Below are 19,718 nucleotides of genomic sequence, written 5' to 3'. Positions count from 1 at the left end.
GGATTCCCTAAAATTGTGTGTTTGATATAGAGACAGTAGATTGCAAGCCTCACGGCAAGCACGGACTAGTATAAGTAATGTCAGTCTCTGTGATTCTCTTTGTGTAAATATGAACATTTAGGGGGACATTTATTAAGTCCGACATTTTTTACGCCGAACTTAAAAATGTCCCCGCATCTCTGACGCTACGGGGATTTATGTAGAGGCGGACTGCCTCTACATAAATCCTGTGAGCTCCGGTGCGCCTGGTCGAAAACCTACGCCAGCTGAGGACTGGAGTCGGTTTTCGCCGTATCTTTAAGACACAAAAATAATGAAATGGACTGTGAGTCCACGCCCCCGTTCCGCCCCCTCCACACCTCCGTTCCGCCTCTCCGGCATACCCGTCGCAAAGTGCAGATTTGCGAAAATTTTATTTGCAAATCGCCCATTTGCGCTTAAAATCATTCGCAAATCGGCACTTTCCGCCGAAAAACCACATTTCGCCGCATAATACATGTCCCCCTTAGACTCCATGTTAAATTTATGGGGGGAGGGGGGTTAAATTTATGATTGCATCTACCGTGCTTTTTGAGTACACTTGTTATAAAATTTTAAGCAATCTGCGACTTTTGCACAAATAATTCATGATTTTTGCCTCCAAAACCATATACATTAGTTTACCAAAACTCCTAGGATGAAGTTAATTTTTTTTTTTACTTTTGCTGTGGGAGCTGATTTATCAAATGTAACAATTTAAAGTTGTAGCAAACTTTTTGTCCAAACTTCACTTCAGCCTAGACTACACTAAGGCTATGTTCACTAAACGCCAAAAAATAGAGAAAAGGCGGACGATATCACAATTTAAAATAACGTCAGTTTTTGCCATGATTTAACTGACTGCAATGCAATGAAGTCAAGGGAAAGACGGACATCCAATGCACACAATGTATTGAATAACAGACTTTGTACCGTGGACATCAAAATAATGATCATGACAATTATTTTCGGATGTCTTTTGCAAACAGCGCATGTTTTCTATTCGTTTTTTACACACAGTTTTTCTTTCTGTTTTTATAATTAAATTCAATGGACTTTTCAATTAAGCCACACCCAAATTCTAATTAGTAATTCCAAACTAGAATAATGTACAAACATCAGTCATTGCACTAAGGGGAGGCTAGGCTGCTAAATGATGTCCATTTTTTTAAAATGGAGTTGAAAAAATGTTGTATGAACATAGCCATAGGGTGCTTTTACACAGAGAGATTTATCTGACAGATTTTTTAAGCCAAAGCCAGGAACAGACTATAAACAGAGAACAGGTCATAAAGCAATGACTGAGATTTTGTCTCTTTTTAAATCCACTCCTGGCTTTGGCTTCAAAAATCTGTCAGATTAATCCCTCTGTGTAAAGGCACCCATAGAAATTGGGTTTCAATTTTGTCTCCAGTTTGGGCGGGTTTTTGCTGCTCAGTTCCATTGAAGTGAATAGAGCTTAAAGGGGTTATCCAGCGCTACAAAAACATGGCCACATTTCCCCCTACTGTTGTCTCCAGTTCAGGTGCAGTTTGCAATTAAGCTTCATTTACTTTAATGGAACTGAGTTTCAAAACCCCACCCAATCTGGAGACAACAGTAGGGGGAAAGTGGCCATGTTTTTGTAGCGCTGGATAACCCCTTTAATTGCAAACCGCACCTGAACTGGAGACAAGAGTCATGTTGTTTGAATGAAACTGGCCATGTTTTTGTAGCACTGGATAGCCCCTTTAATGTGGTTTCAATGACAGCTATTTATGGACAACCTGCGCCAATTTAATAAATTAGGTGCAGGTAGATTTGACATGCACCCAGAAAAACAGTATAAAATATATATTAAAAAACTAAAACAATCATAAATATAGCCCCAAATAAAATAAAAATAAAAAAATCAAATAAAAGCTGAATTCTGAAAAGCTTTAGCACTTAACCCCTTGCCTCCCTTGCCTCCGCAGCCTGTTTTGGTCTTAATGACCAAGCACATTTTTCATAATCTGACCTGTCTCTCTTTATGACATTATAACTCTGCAATGCTTTAACATATGGTTGTGATTCTGGGATTGTTTTCTCGTGACACATGGTACTTTATGTTAGTGTATTCAAATGGTCAATATATTTGGTATTTTGGAGGGGAAAAATAGCAAAATTGAATGAAAAATTTAAAAAATTTGAAAATTTCTGCTTCTAAAAAACTTAGTCAAGCCACATAAATTAATTACTAAGTCACTTTAACAATATGTCTACTATGTACTGGCATGATTTAGTGAACATATTTTACTTTCTTCGGATGTTACAAGGCTTAGAAGTTCATCAGCAATTTTCCAAATTTCGTGGAAATTCCTAAACTGATTTGTTTTTAGGGACCGCTTCTTTTGTGAAGTGGATTGGAGCAGCTTCTATGTTAGAAATCCCTATAGGTCCCCCCATATTAAGAGCTGAACTCATCAAAGATTTCATTGAGGGTCAAAATGAACATTTTGACCCCACAAGTGTTTGAGGACATTGTTCAGTGTTTGACCATAAAAATGAAAAATCACAATTTTTCCAAAAATATGTTCGTTTAGTTCAAAGTTTCTCATTTTCACAAGAAACAAAGGGTTAAAGACACCCCAAAAGGTGATTCGCAATTCCTGGAAGTACTCCATATGGGGGTCCTTAATAGCAATTTAAGTATGCAGCAGGACCCAAAAGAGAAGGAATGCTATTTTTAGCTTTTTGTGCCCATTATTGTATTCATCTAGGGGTATAATGAGGTAGTTTTTTTTTTTTTTTGGGGGGGGGGGGTATAATTGGAATGTCAGCAGAATGTTTAGCCAAACAATGGCTTATGCTGACCTACTTTGTTAGATCTTTTGGGGTGCTGTCTCTCTTTGCTGTAAATAAAATAATGACCCTGGGAAGAATTGTTTTTACATAAAATTACAAAAAATTATTTACTTAATATCAAGGGAAGCGTGGGACCCTCTAAAGCATTCCCCAATCCAGAGGCCTGGTTTTGACGGACACGTGTCACATTCATATCTGGTATCTCTCCTAGTCCCTCTCTCATAACAGACCTGGCACCTTTTTTGTGGAAATTGTTTTGTTTCACTGGGGGGAGTGTTCCAGGGAAATGCTAGCCCAGTACTATTCTCGAGATCCCTAAGCCAGAAGAACTGCTGGCTTCCTGGCGTCCATAAATCAGTGCCTTTATCACTTGCTCTTGGTACTCGAAAAAGTTTTCTGTATGGCCAGCATTTTTGTTAAGAACAAAAGCATTATATAGGGCCATTTGGGTTACATACACTGCCATTTTTTTGTACCAAAACCAGGTTTTACGTAAGGCACTGTAGGACTGCAAGACCTGGTCGGAAAGGTCCACACCTCGCATGAATTTATTATATTCCTGGATACACACTGGCTTAATGGTAGGCTTAGTGCTTCCTCTAACTGGGACTGGGGTGGACTGGTCAGCATGTAGACTGGTCACCACAAGGACATCCCGCTTGTCTTTGTATTTGACCAACACTAAGTTGTCTGTGGAAACAGCCCTACTTTGCCTTCGGGGCAATGGCTGTTCGATGAATTATTTCGGGAGGCCTTTTTGACTTTTACGAATTGTGCCACATGCACCTGTGCCTCTGGCAGCTAGCTCTTTTTGCAGATTTATGCTATTATAGTAATTGTCCGCATAGAGCTGGTATCCCTGGTTTATTATGGGGTGGACCAAATCCCAAACTATTTTCCCGGTTGTCCCAAGGACAGGTGGACACTCTGGGGGCTGTATGTGTGTGTCTTTCCCCTCATATACATGAAACATGCATGTGTATCCAGATACGCTTTCACATAGTTATCACACCATACTGTACCTTGCACTTTTGTTCAGCAGATATTGGCGGAAACCTAACCTGCCCTTAAAGTGGGCAAGGGATTCATCCACACAGACACATTTCTGGGGGGGTATAAATTTCGGAAAATTTGGTATTAAAATTTTTTATTAACGGTCGAATTCTAAATAAACGGTCAAAACTGGGGTCACTTTGGGGTAGCAATTCTTCATTGTTGGCAAAGTGTAAAAAGTGTAGTAGCATTTCAAAACGTGTCCTGGACATGGCTAGTGGGTATGTGGCGTATGGTATAACATATCTTTGTTCCAATATGATCTGAGGGAGGGTTTTTTGTGATGCCCATGCTTAAAACAATACCCCAAAATTTTAACATTTCAATAGGGTCTGTGGGGGTCCATTTTTTAGAGTAATATTTATTTGGATATTGGGCAGTAAATTACTCTGCATAAATATTTGTTTGGGCCACCATGAGAGCAATTACGTTGTCAAAGAAAAAAAAATATATATATTTCTTGGAATCCTGTGGTATCCACATTAATGCCTGGGGTGGCCGTAAATGCAGATACTTGGGGAACATAAGTGTTGGTGGGGGGCCGTGAAGGGTGACTCGAGCTTGATGGCTCATTATCGTGAGGTTGCAAGTTTGAAGTTTCATCACCAGAGGAATCAGAGGAGGATGATGGTGATTCCAAAAATGATATCTCCTCTCCCCTATCTGAGTCAGATTCCTCAAATAATATAGCTATGGCCTCTTCCGCAGTAAAACGCTGTTTAGTCGTTTTGATGACTATGGTATGGTATTATTTCCAAGTGTCTTTTTTTGTTTTTGTTAAACAAGAACGAAAACAAGATAACTGCACGATTTAAAACAAGAAGCCTATGCCTCTCTCCTCTTTAACATATATTTTTTTGTCTTTTCTTTTTTGTCTTTTTTTTTTTTTAAAAAAGGAACGAAAATAAAAAAGGAAAACTCAGCAGGAGGTATCTGTACCACACAAGGGAAGGGGCTGTGAGCACAGCAGAACTATATCAGCAGAGAAGGGGTTAATTAGGGGTAATTGGCTGAGATCACTCAACAGGAGATATGCTGAGGTATCCCACAAGAAGGCTATGTCTCTCTCCTCTTTAACTTTTATTTTTTGTCTTTTCTTTTTTGTCTTAAAAAAACAAACAAACAGGAACGAGAATACAAAAGAAAAACTCAGCAGGAGGGGGCTGTCGGCACAGCAGAACTATATCAGCAGAAAAGGGGTTAATTAGGAGTAATTGGCTAAGATCACTCAGCAGGAGGTATCTGTACCCCACAAGGGAAGGGGCTGCGGGTACAGCAGAACTATATCAGCAGAAAAGGGATTAAATTTGGGTTAAAACTTTCAGCACAGCCAAGGAACAAGGCCAGGGGACCTGTTTAGAGCATCAGGAGCTGGGATCAACCTGAAGCTGGCACTCTTAGACAGCAGGGAAGGGGTTAAAATGATTTTCTGTCACACTGTCTTTCCACTGTAACACTCTCACTCTCAACCAATCTCTTTATTAAATGAACTCTGAGGAGATAAGAGGAGAGTGATGTCAATTGTAATAAGTTGCTATTGGCTCTGGGTGTCAGATCCAGACCAATAGCAGCAATCGCAGTCCAGGACTAGCTGATCATTGGTCCCCTGGGACTCTAGGAGTTGCTAGGGTGTATCTAACAGCCTAGCATTATGATCTGCCACCGGAGACCACTGGGACCGATGACAGCTGGTCCCAGACAGCCATCACTGCTATTGGCCTGGATCTGACAGCCAGAGCCCATCGCAGCTTAGTAACGTTATGATCGGCATCTTCTCCTCCTCTGGCGGTCTCCAGTGTCAGTTCACAGTGTTGGCTAAGCCTAACACAGTGAATTGACACCAGACACCGCCGGAGGAGGAGAATATGCCGCTCATAATGTTACTAAGCCGCAATGGGCTCTGGCTGTCAGATCCAGGCCAATAGCAGCGATCGCCAGCCCACCCCAGCTCTCAATGCTCCCCGGCCGTCTTTTATAGTTGCTAGGCTGTAAGTAACAGCCTAGCATTCTGAACGGAAAGCGCCGGCAGCGACGCTGTTACCGTTCATGGTTATGACGTCCTGGGACGTCATAATGCGTTCTGCACTTGTGTTTCATGGTGTCCCAGGACGTCAATGCACATCCTCAAAATAAATCTAAAGATAAGTAAGGAAGCAGGCTTATTGTAATCCTTGTTATATCATTACAGTACCTTAGTGAAAGCATCACATTTTTGTAAAGAACAAAAGCATTATATAGGGCCATTTGGGTTACATACACTGCCATTTTTTTGTACCAAAACCAGGTTTTACGTAAGGCACTGTAGGACTGCAAGACCTGGTCGGAAAGGTCCACTCCTCGCATGAATTTATTATATTTCTGGATACACACTGGCTTGATGGTAGGCTTAGTGCTTCCTCTAACTGGGACTGGGGTGGACTGGTCAGCATGTAGACTGGTCAACACAAGGACATCCCGCTTGTCTTTGTATTTGACCAACACTAAGTTGTCTGTGGAAACAGCCCTACTTTGCCCTCGGGGCAATGGCTGTTTGATGAATGATTTCGGGAGGCCTTTTTGACTTTTACGAATTGCGCCACATGCACCTGTGCCTCTGGCAGCTAGCTCTTTTTGCAGATTTATGCTATTATAGTAATTGTCCGCATAGAGCTGGTATCCCTGGTTTATTATGGGGTGGACCAAATCCCAAACTATTTTCCCGGTTGTCCCAAGGACAGGTGGACACTCTGGGGGCTGTATGTGTGTGTCCTTCCCCTCATATACATGAAACATGCATGTGTATCCAGATACGTCTTCACAAAGATTATCACACCATACCTTGCACTTTTGTTCAGCAGATATTGGCGGAAACCTAACCTGCCCTTAAAGTGGGCAAGGGATTCATCCACACGGACACATTTCTGGGGGGGGTATAAATTTGGGAAAATTTGGTATTAAAATTTTTTATTAACGGCCGAATTCTAAATAAACGGTCAAAACTGGGGTCACTTTGGGGTGGGCATTCTTCATTGTTGGCAAAGTGTAAAAAGCGTAGTAGCATTTCAAAACGTGTCCTGGACATGGCCAGTGGGTAGAGTGGCGTATGGTATAACATATCTTTGTTCCAATATGATCTGAGGGAGGGTTTTTTTGTGATGCCCATGCTTAAAACAATACCCCAAAATTTTAACATTTCAATAGGGTCTGTGGGGGTCCATTTTTTAGAGTAATATTTATTTGGATATTGGGCAGTAAATTACTCTGCATAAATATTTGTTTGGGCCACCATGAGAGCAATTACGTTGTCAAAGAAAAAAAAATATATATATTTCTTGGAATCCTGTGGTATCCACATTAATGCCTGGGGTGGCCGTAAATGCAGATACTTGGGGAACATAAGTGTTGGTGGGGGGCCGTGAAGGGTGACTCGAGCTTGATGGCTCATTATCGTGAGGTTGCAAGTTTGAAGTTTCATCACCAGAGGAATCAGAGGAGGATGATGGTGATTCCAAAAATGATATCTCCTCTCCCCTATCTGAGTCAGATTCCTCAAATAATATAGCTATGGCCTCTTCCGCAGTAAAACGCTGTTTAGTCGTTTTGATGACTATGGTATGGTATTATTTCCAAGTGTCTTTTTTTGTTTTTGTTAAACAAGAACGAAAACAAGATAACTGCACGATTTAAAACAAGAAGCCTATGCCTCTCTCCTCTTTAACATATATTTTTTTGTCTTTTCTTTTTTCTCTTTTTTTTTTTTAAAAAAAGGAACGAAAATAAAAAAGGAAAACTCAGCAGGAGGTATCTGTACCACACAAGGGAAGGGGCTGTGAGCACAGCAGAACTATATCAGCAGAGAAGGGGTTAATTAGGGGTAATTGGCTGAGATCACTCAACAGGAGATATGCTGAGGTATCCCACAAGAAGGCTATGTCTCTCTCCTCTTTAACTTTTATTTTTTGTCTTTTCTTTTTTGTCTTAAAAAAACAAACAAACAGGAACGAGAATACAAAAGAAAAACTCAGCAGGAGGGGGCTGTCGGCACAGCAGAACTATATCAGCAGAAAAGGGGTTAATTAGGAGTAATTGGCTAAGATCACTCAGCAGGAGGTATCTGTACCCCACAAGGGAAGGGGCTGCGGGTACAGCAGAACTATATCAGCAGAAAAGGGATTAAATTTGGGTTAAAACTTTCAGCACAGCCAAGGAACAAGGCCAGGGGACCTGTTTAGAGCATCAGGAGCTGGGATCAACCTGAAGCTGGCACTCTTAGACAGCAGGGAAGGGGTTAAAATGATTTTCTGTCACACTGTCTTTCCACTGTAACACTCTCACTCTCAACCAATCTCTTTATTAAATGAACTCTGAGGAGATAAGAGGAGAGTGATGTCAATTGTAATAAGTTGCTATTGGCTCTGGGTGTCAGATCCAGACCAATAGCAGCAATCGCAGTCCAGGACTAGCTGATCATTGGTCCCCTGGGACTCTAGGAGTTGCTAGGGTGTATCTAACAGCCTAGCATTATGATCTGCCACCGGAGACCACTGGGACCGATGACAGCTGGTCCCAGACAGCCATCACTGCTATTGGCCTGGATCTGACAGCCAGAGCCCATCGCAGCTTAGTAACGTTATGATCGGCATCTTCTCCTCCTCTGGCGGTCTCCAGTGTCAGTTCACAGTGTTGGCTAAGCCTAACACAGTGAATTGACACCAGACACCGCCGGAGGAGGAGAATATGCCGCTCATAATGTTACTAAGCCGCAATGGGCTCTGGCTGTCAGATCCAGGCCAATAGCAGCGATCGCCAGCCCACCCCAGCTCTCAATGCTCCCCGGCCGTCTTTTATAGTTGCTAGGCTGTAAGTAACAGCCTAGCATTCTGAACGGAAAGCGCCGGCAGCGACGCTGTTACCGTTCATCGTTATGACGTCCTGGGACGTCATAATGCGTTCTGCACTTGTGTTTCATGGTGTCCCAGGACGTCAATGCACATCCTCAAAATAAATCTAAAGATAAGTAAGGAAGCAGGCTTATTGTAATCCTTGTTATATCATTACAGTACCTTAGTGAAAGCATCACATTTTTGTAAAGAACAAAAGCATTATATAGGGCCATTTGGGTTACATACACTGCCATTTTTTTGTACCAAAACCAGGTTTTACGTAAGGCACTGTAGGACTGCAAGACCTGGTCGGAAAGGTCCACTCCTCGCATGAATTTATTATATTTCTGGATACACACTGGCTTGATGGTAGGCTTAGTGCTTCCTCTAACTGGGACTGGGGTGGACTGGTCAGCATGTAGACTGGTCACCACAAGGACATCCCGCTTGTCTTTGTATTTGACCAACACTAAGTTGTCTGTGGAAACAGCCCTACTTTGCCCTCGGGGCAATGGCTGTTCGATGAATGATTTCGGGAGGCCTTTTTGACTTTTACGAATTGCGCCACATGCACCTGTGCCTCTGGCAGCTAGCTCTTTTTGCAGATTTATGCTATTATAGTAATTGTCCGCATAGAGCTGGTATCCCTGGTTTATTATGGGGTGGACCAAATCCCAAACTATTTTCCCGGTTGTCCCAAGGACAGGTGGACACTCTGGGGGCTGTATGTGTGTGTCCTTCCCCTCATATACATGAAACATGCATGTGTATCCAGATACGTCTTCACAAAGATTATCACACCATACCTTGCACTTTTGTTTAGCAGATATTGGCGGAAACCTAACCTGCCCTTAAAGTGGGCAAGGGATTCATCCACACGGACACATTTCTGGGGGGGGTATAAATTTGGGAAAATTTGGTATTAAAATTTTTTATTAACGGCCGAATTCTAAATAAACGGTCAAAACTGGGGTCACTTTGGGGTGGGCATTCTTCATTGTTGGCAAAGTGTAAAAAGCGTAGTAGCATTTCAAAACGTGGCCTGGACATGGCCAGTGGGTAGAGTGGCGTATGGTATAACATATCTTTGTTCCAATATGATCTGAGGGAGGGTTTTTTTGTGATGCCCATGCTTAAAACAATACAAAATTTTAACATTTCAATAGGGTCTGTGGGGGTCCATTTTTTTGAGTAATATTTATTTGGATATTGGGCAGTAAATTACTCTGCATAAATATTTGTTTGGGCCACCATGAGAGCAATTACGTTGTCAGAGAAAAATAATTAAAAAAAAATGATTTCTTGGAATCCTGTGGTATCCACATTAATGCCTGGGGTGGCCATAAATGCAGATACCTGGGGAACATAAATGTTGGTGGGGGGCCATGAAGGGTGACTCGAGCTTGATGGCTCATTATCGTGAGGTTGCATCTTTGAAGTTTCATCACCAGAGGAATCAGAGGAGGATGATGGTGATTCCAAAAATGATATCTCCTCTCCCCTATCTGAGTCAGATTCCTCAAATAATATAGCTATGGCCTCTTCCGCAGTAAAACGCTGTTTAGTCGTTTTGATGACTATGGTATGGTATTATTTCCAAGTGTCTTTTTTTGTTTTTGTTAAACAAGAACGAAAACAAGATAACTGCACGATTTAAAACAAGAAGCCTATGCCTCTCTCCTCTTTAACATATATTTTTTTGTCTTTTCTTTTTTTTTTTTTTTTTAAAGGAACGGAAATAAAAAAGGAAAACTCAGCAGGAGGTATCTGTACCACACAAGGGAAGGGGCTGTGGGCACAGCAGAACTATATCAGCAGAGATGGGGTTAATTAGGAGTAATTGGCTGAGATCACTCAACAGGAGATATGCTGAGGTATCCCACAAGAAGGCTATGTCTCTCTCCTCCTTAACTTATATATTTTTTGTCTTAAAAAAACAAACAAACAAGAACGAGAATACAAAAGAAAAACTCAGCAGGAGGGGGCTGTCGGCACAGCAGAACTATATCAGCAGAAAAGGGGTTAATTAGGAGTAATTGGCTAAGATCACTCAGCAGGAGGTATCTGTACCCCACAAGGGAAGGGGCTGCGGGTACAGCAGAACTATATCAGCAGAAAAGGGATTAAATTTGGGTTAAAACTTTCAGCACAGCCAAGGAACAAGGCCAGGGGACCTGTTTAGAGCACTTCACTTCACTTCACAGTGCTAGGCTAAGCCTAACACAGTGAATTGACACCAGACACCGCCGGAGGAGGAGAATATGCCGCTCATAATGTTACTAGTCTGCAATGGGCTCTGGCTGTCAGATCCAGGCCAATAGCAGCGATCGCCAGCCCGCCCCAGCTCTCAATGATCCCCGGCCGTCTTTTATAGTTGCTAGGCTGTAAGTAACAGCCTAGCATTCTGAACGGAAAGCGCCGGCAGCGGCGCTGTTGCCGTTCATCATTATGACGTCCTGGGACGTCATAATGTGTTCTGCACTTGTGTTTCATGGTGTCCCGCCTGGACATCAAATTGGGGGAAGGGGTTAATTGTGCACATCCTCAAAATAAATCTAAAGATAAGTAAGGAAGCAGGCTTATTGTAATCCTTGTTATATCATTACAGTACCTTAGTGAAAGCATCTCTGCCATCAGAAGCCTGTGAGCAACTCAAAGGTTTGGAAACACTGTCTCCACGAATTATTATGGTGTGTCTGGTAAGGCAACTTCTTAGCTCCATTAAGTTCACCTAGTTGGGGGGAAAAAACATATTTGCTTACATCATACTGTATGTATCTGGAAACATCAAAACATCATAAGGATCAAGATCTGGAAACATCATAAGGTTAAAGCTGGATATGCCATATACATTAAGGCTGGGTTCACACTACGTATATTTCAGTCAGTATTATGGTCCTCATATTGCAACCAAAACCAGGAGTGGATTGAAAACACAGAAAGGCTCTGTTCACACAATGTTGAAATTGAGTGGATGACCGCAATTAAATGGCAAATATTTGCTGTTATTTTAAAACAACGGCTGTTATATTGAAATAATGGCAGTTATTTACTCTTATATGGCGGCCATCCACTCAATTTCAACATTGTGTGAACAGATCCTTTCTCTGTTTTTAATCCACTCCTGGTTTTGGTTGCAATATGAGGACCACAATACTGATTGAAATATATGTAGTGTGAACCCAGCCTTAAAATTAACAGTAAGCACATCGAACAGTCACAACATTTAAGTAGTCTTAACGGCCTATGAAACCCATTTGAAAACCTTTTTGTTTTATTATTCTTGCTTTGTCTTGCTTTGCTTTATTTTAGTGTTAAAAATATTTTTTTCCATAAATCTTTTCTCTTTACATAGCCTATATGATTCTCTACAGCAGACTGCCTTGTCTTTGCTCTCCTCCCAATGTGTAGCCTTTGTGAGCTGTCCTCCACTGTCTCTTTCTCTCAGTCTACTATCTGAACTGCTGTGTTCCTCCATCTCTGCTGATATCTCCAAGGGTGAGTTCACACATGCAGTAACACAATGAAAATGCAATGTGAATGCATTATTTAATTCCTCCATTGCATTAATGCAATAAAACTTCCGTGAGTGCAACTTACCTTCATTGATCTATTATTGTGCACATCACTTGCACCAAGCAAATATTGCACCATGTGATAGAGCCAGTGATCGGCCGACGACATCAAATGTTTCCTTAACAGCTGACTTCTGTAGAAGAATCTGCTGTTGGACACACATCTCCCTGTGTAAGAGGAGATGTGCGGCCAGCGATCAACTAACGCTAGGGCCACACAAACAATCTAGTAATGGCTGCACGATTAATGAGTAATAGACTCAGTAAAAAAAACTTGACTGAGGGTATGTACACACGGAGTTTCATTGCGTTAGCGCAATAAAGGATGGCTGGATGCCAATTAAATGATTAAGTGATGCAGCGCTGCAATGAAATTATTAAGTAATGCAATTAAAGGATGCATTCACAATGCATTTTCATTGTGTTACTGCATGTATGCTGGGTGTGTATGCATGCTAGGGGATTGATGCTTGTTTGCAGCATGGCTTGGGCTGTCTAAGGGTCCTTTTACAGACTGTGCAATAATCAGCTAATTCAGTGCTTACTTGCAGTCCCTTTATAAGGTGCGATTAATCACCCATCCGATCCCCACATGAACAATCGTTGTACTATTGGTGTGGCTGTTTAAGTGTATTGCTATCGGTCATACATCTCCTGTTTAGACATAACGATGATTTTTATTTATGACTCGTCTTTTACATAGATTGAATATTGGCTGTTCCTAGACATGCTTGTTAGCAATAACCAGCCTATGTAAAAGAGCCTTAATATGGCTTTAACACTGAGGGAAAAAAGTCTGTGAAACTGATTTCTTTATCTTATCTTTCACTGAATTGCAGTTAAATAGCAGGAAATTTGTAAGGGTCCTATTATCTGCCCAATCAGGCAGAATCGGGCAGATATAGCCCCGTGTAATAAAGACAATGATCAGCTTTGGAGCCGATTATGCCTCCCAAACATTGTATTGTGTAATAGGATGCGCGCTGTCGGCGGATGATAAAAGATTGTAGAAAATAATAAAGTTATACTTACCTCTCCAGGCTCCCCTTGTGTCCTCCTGCCTGTTCCCTGCTCACGGCCCCAATGAAGACTGTTAGAAAGCTACTCATTAGGCATAGAGGGTACAAATCAACATTAAAAAAAATATCAGTACAAAGGGGCTTATATGCACCACATACACCATCCATTTATAAACCAGTTTAATAATTGTGTATACTCCTGAAAAAAATGCTTTTCTGGTTACCTCAAGTAAAGTGGACACAGTGGACAAATGGATGGACTCAGGAACATCACAACCATCAATATTTCCAAACATTGCACCTATAAATGAAACATATATTAAATAATAAAAAAGTGTTAATTTGCTGTAGAAAAAAAAATATTATACATTGTTGTTCTTCAGGAAGGTGAGACATTATAATTGTAACTATGTTGCAAGTTTACTAAGCTATTTTACACCCAAAAAACTAAGTATACTGATTTATACTAGCCCAATGGATCTTAATAAGACATACCTTTGGTATCCATCAGGTGAATGGGCCCATAGATACATATAGTGCTGCTGAGAGCTTTTAGCGGTGTAAATGCCTTACCTAGGCCTATTTGAGAACAGCCTAAGTATCAGAAATATCGGAATAGAGGTTCAGTAAAGTGTTTTCATTCACAATACTTATACATACTTTGGAAGTCAATATTGCCCAGGTGAAGCATAGCTGCCAGTAGTCTATTAATGTCTGCTAGATCTTGTTCAGAAAATAACAGAATCTTCATGGCAGATCGGACTAATGTATAGTCTCTGGAATCGTTGCGTCCCTCACAAGCTGTGCAGTTACCCTGAAAAAAAAAAGAAGACTGTATTACTGTATGTTATTAGAAGCCATATCCTAAAGTGGTACTGTCATTTCTATTAACTTCTGATATGTTGCTGAGATGTGTAAAAAGTTAAGATTTCAACATGTCTCAGTCATGAGTCCCGCTGCAACCAGGGGAAGCATGTGACCGCACGCTTTACTTCCTAGCTGCCTTCCGATTCATAACAGGAGGTGTTAGGTTCCATTATATGCCTATGAAGCTTGAATTCTGCTATCAGTTGGATTGGGCAGCCAGCTGAGCAGTGGAATGTGCAACCACATGCCTTACCCCAGCAATTTTTTACATTTGCAAATTTTTTACATGCCTAAACGACATATAACACCTACAAATAAATAGCACTGATTAACAGTGTTGAAAGTTTCTGTCAAAATGTTCAGGTTTGGCAATGTTACCCGAACCCAAACGCTTAAAGGGAACCTGTGACCCCCCGTGCCGGGGTGACAGGCTCCCGACCCCCCGTTAGAGCCCCCTATACGTCAACGCTCATAGAGAATGACGGAGCGCTGGACTCTCCTGTCATTCTCTATGGGTGTTGGACTCATCTCTCAGCGCGCGCGCCGGGCTGCAGCGGCTGAGATCTTCATCACCCGACCACCTCCAGAAGCGGGACCCGGCGGGATTAGGTGAGTATAGGGGGCTCTAACGGGGGTCGGGAGCCTGTCACCCCGGCACGGGGGGTGACAGGTTCCCTTTAAGGTTAGATTCCCTTTGGCTGCAGAAGTTGGATGCCACCCTAGGAAGTCCTGAAAAATAGGCCATGTGATGGATACAGCTAATAAATAAGCTAACCATAAAGTGTCATGAGACAAACAAATGTAGCAGTTAAAACCAGATACTGAAACATGTTCTAATCAATTTCTATTTTCTAATTTTATTTCATTTTTGTACATTATTATAAGGGCAGCTATCTTGCATAAGCTGTTTTTTAAAGCCTTTAGTGATATGCTTAACAGCAATCCCAGTGGAATTAAGCAACAATAGACAGCAGCTTTCTTTTTGGCATGAATAGGAAATGTGTCTGAGCATGCTCTGTGACCTTTGCAGAGGTCAGTCAACAGGGAGAAAGAGGTTGAGCTGTGAGCTTTATTTATTGTCTTTTCTATCTACTGGTGTCATCTTTCACTGTGAGGCTATGTTCACACATCTTCAAAATGACGGCCGTTTTTATGAGACAGCTGTCATTTAGGGTGCCTTCACATACCGGATCTACAGCCAATTTTATGCTGCAGATTCGCAGTGAAAACTGCTGCAGATCCAGTGTCAGTGCATCCCTAGAATACATACTCGCAGCGGGACTGACATCTTACTGCGAGTATGTAAGTTAACCCCCTGGTGGCCGGGGCAAACATCACCTCCTCCCCGCTCCGGCTTGCTTCGGGGGTTCTCAGCAGGACATCCCGCTCAGCCAATCAGTGGCTGCGGCAGGGCAGCACACTGATTGGCTGAGAGGGACCAGCAGAAGCTGGGAACCCCGAATCCGCAGCGGATTGCGGATCCAGTGTGTGTGAAGGCACCCTAAATATCAAATAATGGCAGTTATTTTAGAACAATGTCCATTATTATACAAATCTGTTATTATGGAAAGCCCCTACCATCCTTTCTATGGAGGGGCACATGAAAATAGAGGCCATAATAATAATAGTATGGTTGGATTGTGGTGCTGTTATCTCTTCCCCCTCTTCCCTGCTTTGTTTTAGGTGGTTATGCTGGTAAACCTGGTCCTCATTAGCCGCGGGATGAATTTATACTTGGTATCTGGGCAGATTATGGAGTTGTTGAGAAGCTATCTATCTTCTGATTGGTTGTTAAATCTAAATGGTAAGGAGTGAGTATATATGCTCGCGCTCCAGTACTATGGCTCAGTCAATACCTCACAGCAAAGCAGCGCCCCGTCCGGCCTCCCTAAGGATACAATGAGACGTCAGGGTGGTTTATTAGAGGGATGTTGTCACACAGTAATTTCTGTGAACTTAATATGTTATGGACTTTAAATTGGTTCATTTTAATAAATATTTATTATTTAATGCATATTTATGAGTGTTTATGAATTAAACTACAGTAAGCCTTAATAAAACACTGTGGCCTTGTTTTCACTGACACAGTCTTTCTTTTATTTAAGTACAATAAGTTAATATTATAAATTGTTATATATGGGCCTTCTGTTTTCATGACACATTTACTTTACTGTTCTAAGCTCACTGGCAAGATGATAATATACTTGTTTATAGCAATTCAAGAGGCCCAAAGCCTACTGAATATAAATGAATGTTACCATGGTAAGGTACTTGTAATCTGAAGATTTTCCAAGGTTCAGTTGCTTCTTTTCTTCTGAACTCATCCCAAGGAGCATGCAGTAAAATATGTGATAGTTTCTTTCCCCGTTGGCCTATGGAATAACCACAGATAATATGATAACAATCTCCTGATATGTCATGAGTGGGATCAACCACTAATTGCTAGAATAAAGAAGGTCCAAGTGGTCCTTTTAGATCCATGCCATCCAGTAGCATCAAACTTTACAACAGTGCTATTAACTCTAGTTTAAAGATGGCAAAGCTATTGGTAGTGGTGATTTTTCGAGCATGTCAAGTTTGTCTGGAGAAGTTGGATGCAGCCCTATGGCTGCCTGGAAGACATAGATACAGCCTAGGGCTATTTTCACACTCAAGTTCCGTAGAAATCATGGCCGTTGTTACAACAGCCGTGATTTCTTCGGTGCATATGTAGTGCTGCAGGCTGAGGGAATCCCGGCCGGAGTGTATACAGATAGTACACACTCCGGCCGGGATCCCTAGCGGCGCCATAGAAAACTGACATGTCAAAAACTGACAAGCCACACACTCAGGTTCCCTCATCTCTAGTTGGCCCAAGAATTACAAATTGTTGTTGTTGTTTTTTTTTTGCAGCTACTTCTGCTCCTTTTCAGCTGGGTGTAATTGTCAATTGAAATTCCTAGAGCTAAAACTAAATAGAGTATTGCAGCACTTCACAAGAAAAATATGGCTCACAGTATAAATAAAAAGTAAATGCATTTATTCTAAATGTGTGTTGGAAATCATGATGTAACTAAGTCACTGTCACTGGCATGTAGTTATTTAGTTTTGGAATTCTGGGAGTAATATTTTTTTTTTTCGGCTAACCAACCTGCCTGCAAACTCGAGACTTCTCCAAAAGAAATTGTTCAATACGAGCTCCCTCTATGATATTCTCTTTAGAGAAATGGATTTCTATGTATTTTCCAAAGCGGCTAGAATTGTCATTTCGGATGGTCTTAGCGTTTCCAAAGGCTGAAAAAATGTTCCAAAAAAAGAGATCAATGAATCATTATGATATAGATACTGATAATCTTTGCATGTGCAAAACTATTATTATTCTTCTCATACCATGGTGAATAAAGGAAATCAAGATTGTTGTTTTTTTAGCTTATCTAAAGACGGAAGTTAAATTACTATTAGATGAATGCAGCCTGTTGTTTGCTTACCTTCCATGATAGGATTGGCTTCTAGAATTTGCTGCTCTATCCAGGAATGTTGGCCACTTGAAGATGCCAGGAACTGTAACATTAATTTAGTACTCTCTGTCTTCCCAGCTCCAGACTCTCCACTGTAAGTAAATGTTTTCGATATTAAAATGGTCACTGTCTTTACAAACAACTTCCCTCCATTTGATTAACAATTTCCCAGTCTATGTGATTCCTAACATACTTGTAAATCACTTAATGTGACACTGTCCCCCCCTTTTTGCATTCTGACATCTCTACACAGGTGTAATGAGTAAATTTAGCAGTTTTCGCACCTTATTTTATATCATACGTCATGCTGCTTGTTCAAGTAAAAAATGATCTTTTATCAACTGCAGATTGTGCTAAGTGGGCGGGGCTTCATGGCAACAGCGTCACTTTGCCCCGTCCACAGCTCCACCGTTGGCCCCTGCCCTCCAAGACATCATAGGGACATAGGCCCTGCCCCCTCGCCGACCATTGGAACAGGCTGGCCTAAAGGTCTAGGCCCCACCCCCTCTAGGTTGGCCCATACCAATGGGCGTCGAGGGGGTGGGGACTATGTGTCGATGACGTCACGGAGGGGCAGAGACGATGGTGACGCTGTGGGCGGGGCAAAGTGGTGCTTCGCCCGTGAAGCCCTGCCCACTTAGCGCAATCTGCAATTGATAAAAGATAACCTTTTACTTGAACAAGCACCATGATGTATGATATAAAATAAGGTATGAAAACTGCTAAATTCACCCATTACACCTGTGTAGAGAAGTCAGAATGCTAAAAGGGGGTGACAGTGTCGCTTTAAAAGTGGTTGAACAGGCATCAGAAGACAGCTAAAGTCATCTACTCCCCAACTCTCACTTCCGAGACATGGATTCACATTAAGAAAGAATACACCACTTCCAGGACATACACCAGCTGATCAGTACTGGAAGGCTGGAGATTTTTTAATAGAAGTAAATTATAAATGTCTGGCACCAGCTGATTTGGAAAAAAAACAACAATTAGCTGGAGTACTCCTGTAACATTAACCCTTATAAACGTATATAAATGTACTAGAATTACATTGTTACTGACAGTACATTACCTAATAACACAGCACTGGTCTGTTTTGTTCCTCTGCATGCTGAAGTAACAGGCATCTGCAAGAGCAAAAATATGTGGAGGAAGTTCCCCAATGCGTCTATTTCTGTACTGCTGGATCTGTTCATTGTGGTAAAGAGGCAGCTCTTCATAAGGATTCACAGCAACTAAAATGGCTCCAGTGTATGTCTGTAACAAACATATGCAATCATATCATAATCCCTCATCTGCAGCATTTGACAGAGTATTCCTAGAGTCAGGATCAGAGAGAAATAACTGTTTCTTACTTATCCAATATGAATCAGTATGTAAAGGAATAAGTAAAATTTCATGTTTATTAATTTACAAATAAAACCTTGTTCTCCTCAAAAAGACTTAAAGAAACACCACAGTGTGACCACAACACTCTTGGCCCTAGGGAGGTAATGCAAATTGCAGGGCTGACTTGCAGATAAGGCAGGGGATAAAGAGCGTGTAGGGGCAGTTAGCTATTAACTCCTATCCTACAACCCTAGGCCTAGGCGGGGTGGTTGCCTTAAAAAAGGCGCTCCCGCTCTGGAACCTATCCAGCAACCTATATAAGATGAGTACTCACTCAAAGATCCACTAGGATGTCCACTCACTACCTAGATACACTCACCAAGGGAAAACCAGCGCATAAAGGAAGGCTCAACCTACCACCAAGTAATATTAAAAACAAAAAGAACAACTGTACATATAGAGGAACATGGATATGTCCCCCTAACCTCAACGCCTTTCCCCCAAACAAATAAGCTGGGGGTTCATCAGGAAGTCATCATACATTGTCACTACAATATGTGACATATCAAGTGGTACCAGTAATTCAGCAATAGAGCTATCTACGGCCAAATGCCATGGCATCCTTTCTACAGCTTGATTTATTATAAACAGATAAAACCTCAAAGAGCTCTA

General features: G+C 41.5%; 1 protein-coding gene across 2 annotated transcripts in view; it reads right to left on the bottom strand.

The window, feature by feature from the left end:
* MYO7B (myosin VIIB) overlaps nucleotides 1-19,718 on the bottom strand; it is an 83,771-nt gene that overhangs the window by 53,144 nt on the left and 10,909 nt on the right. For both annotated transcript variants that reach the window (XM_069975476.1, XM_069975477.1), the window contains 7 exons: nucleotides 18,790-18,974; nucleotides 17,688-17,809; nucleotides 17,351-17,493; nucleotides 16,479-16,592; nucleotides 14,014-14,167; nucleotides 13,578-13,654; nucleotides 11,371-11,490 (listed from right to left, as the gene is read on the bottom strand). In XM_069975476.1, the coding sequence (XP_069831577.1) occupies nucleotides 11,371-11,490; nucleotides 13,578-13,654; nucleotides 14,014-14,167; nucleotides 16,479-16,592; nucleotides 17,351-17,493; nucleotides 17,688-17,809; nucleotides 18,790-18,974 (915 nt within the window). The remainder of the gene's footprint in view (nucleotides 1-11,370; nucleotides 11,491-13,577; nucleotides 13,655-14,013; nucleotides 14,168-16,478; nucleotides 16,593-17,350; nucleotides 17,494-17,687; nucleotides 17,810-18,789; nucleotides 18,975-19,718) is intronic.

This window comes from Dendropsophus ebraccatus, chromosome 6, assembly GCF_027789765.1.
Source record: "Dendropsophus ebraccatus isolate aDenEbr1 chromosome 6, aDenEbr1.pat, whole genome shotgun sequence".
Taxonomy (NCBI): Eukaryota; Metazoa; Chordata; class Amphibia; order Anura; family Hylidae; genus Dendropsophus; species Dendropsophus ebraccatus.
This window is presented reverse-complemented; position numbering and strand designations above follow the sequence as displayed.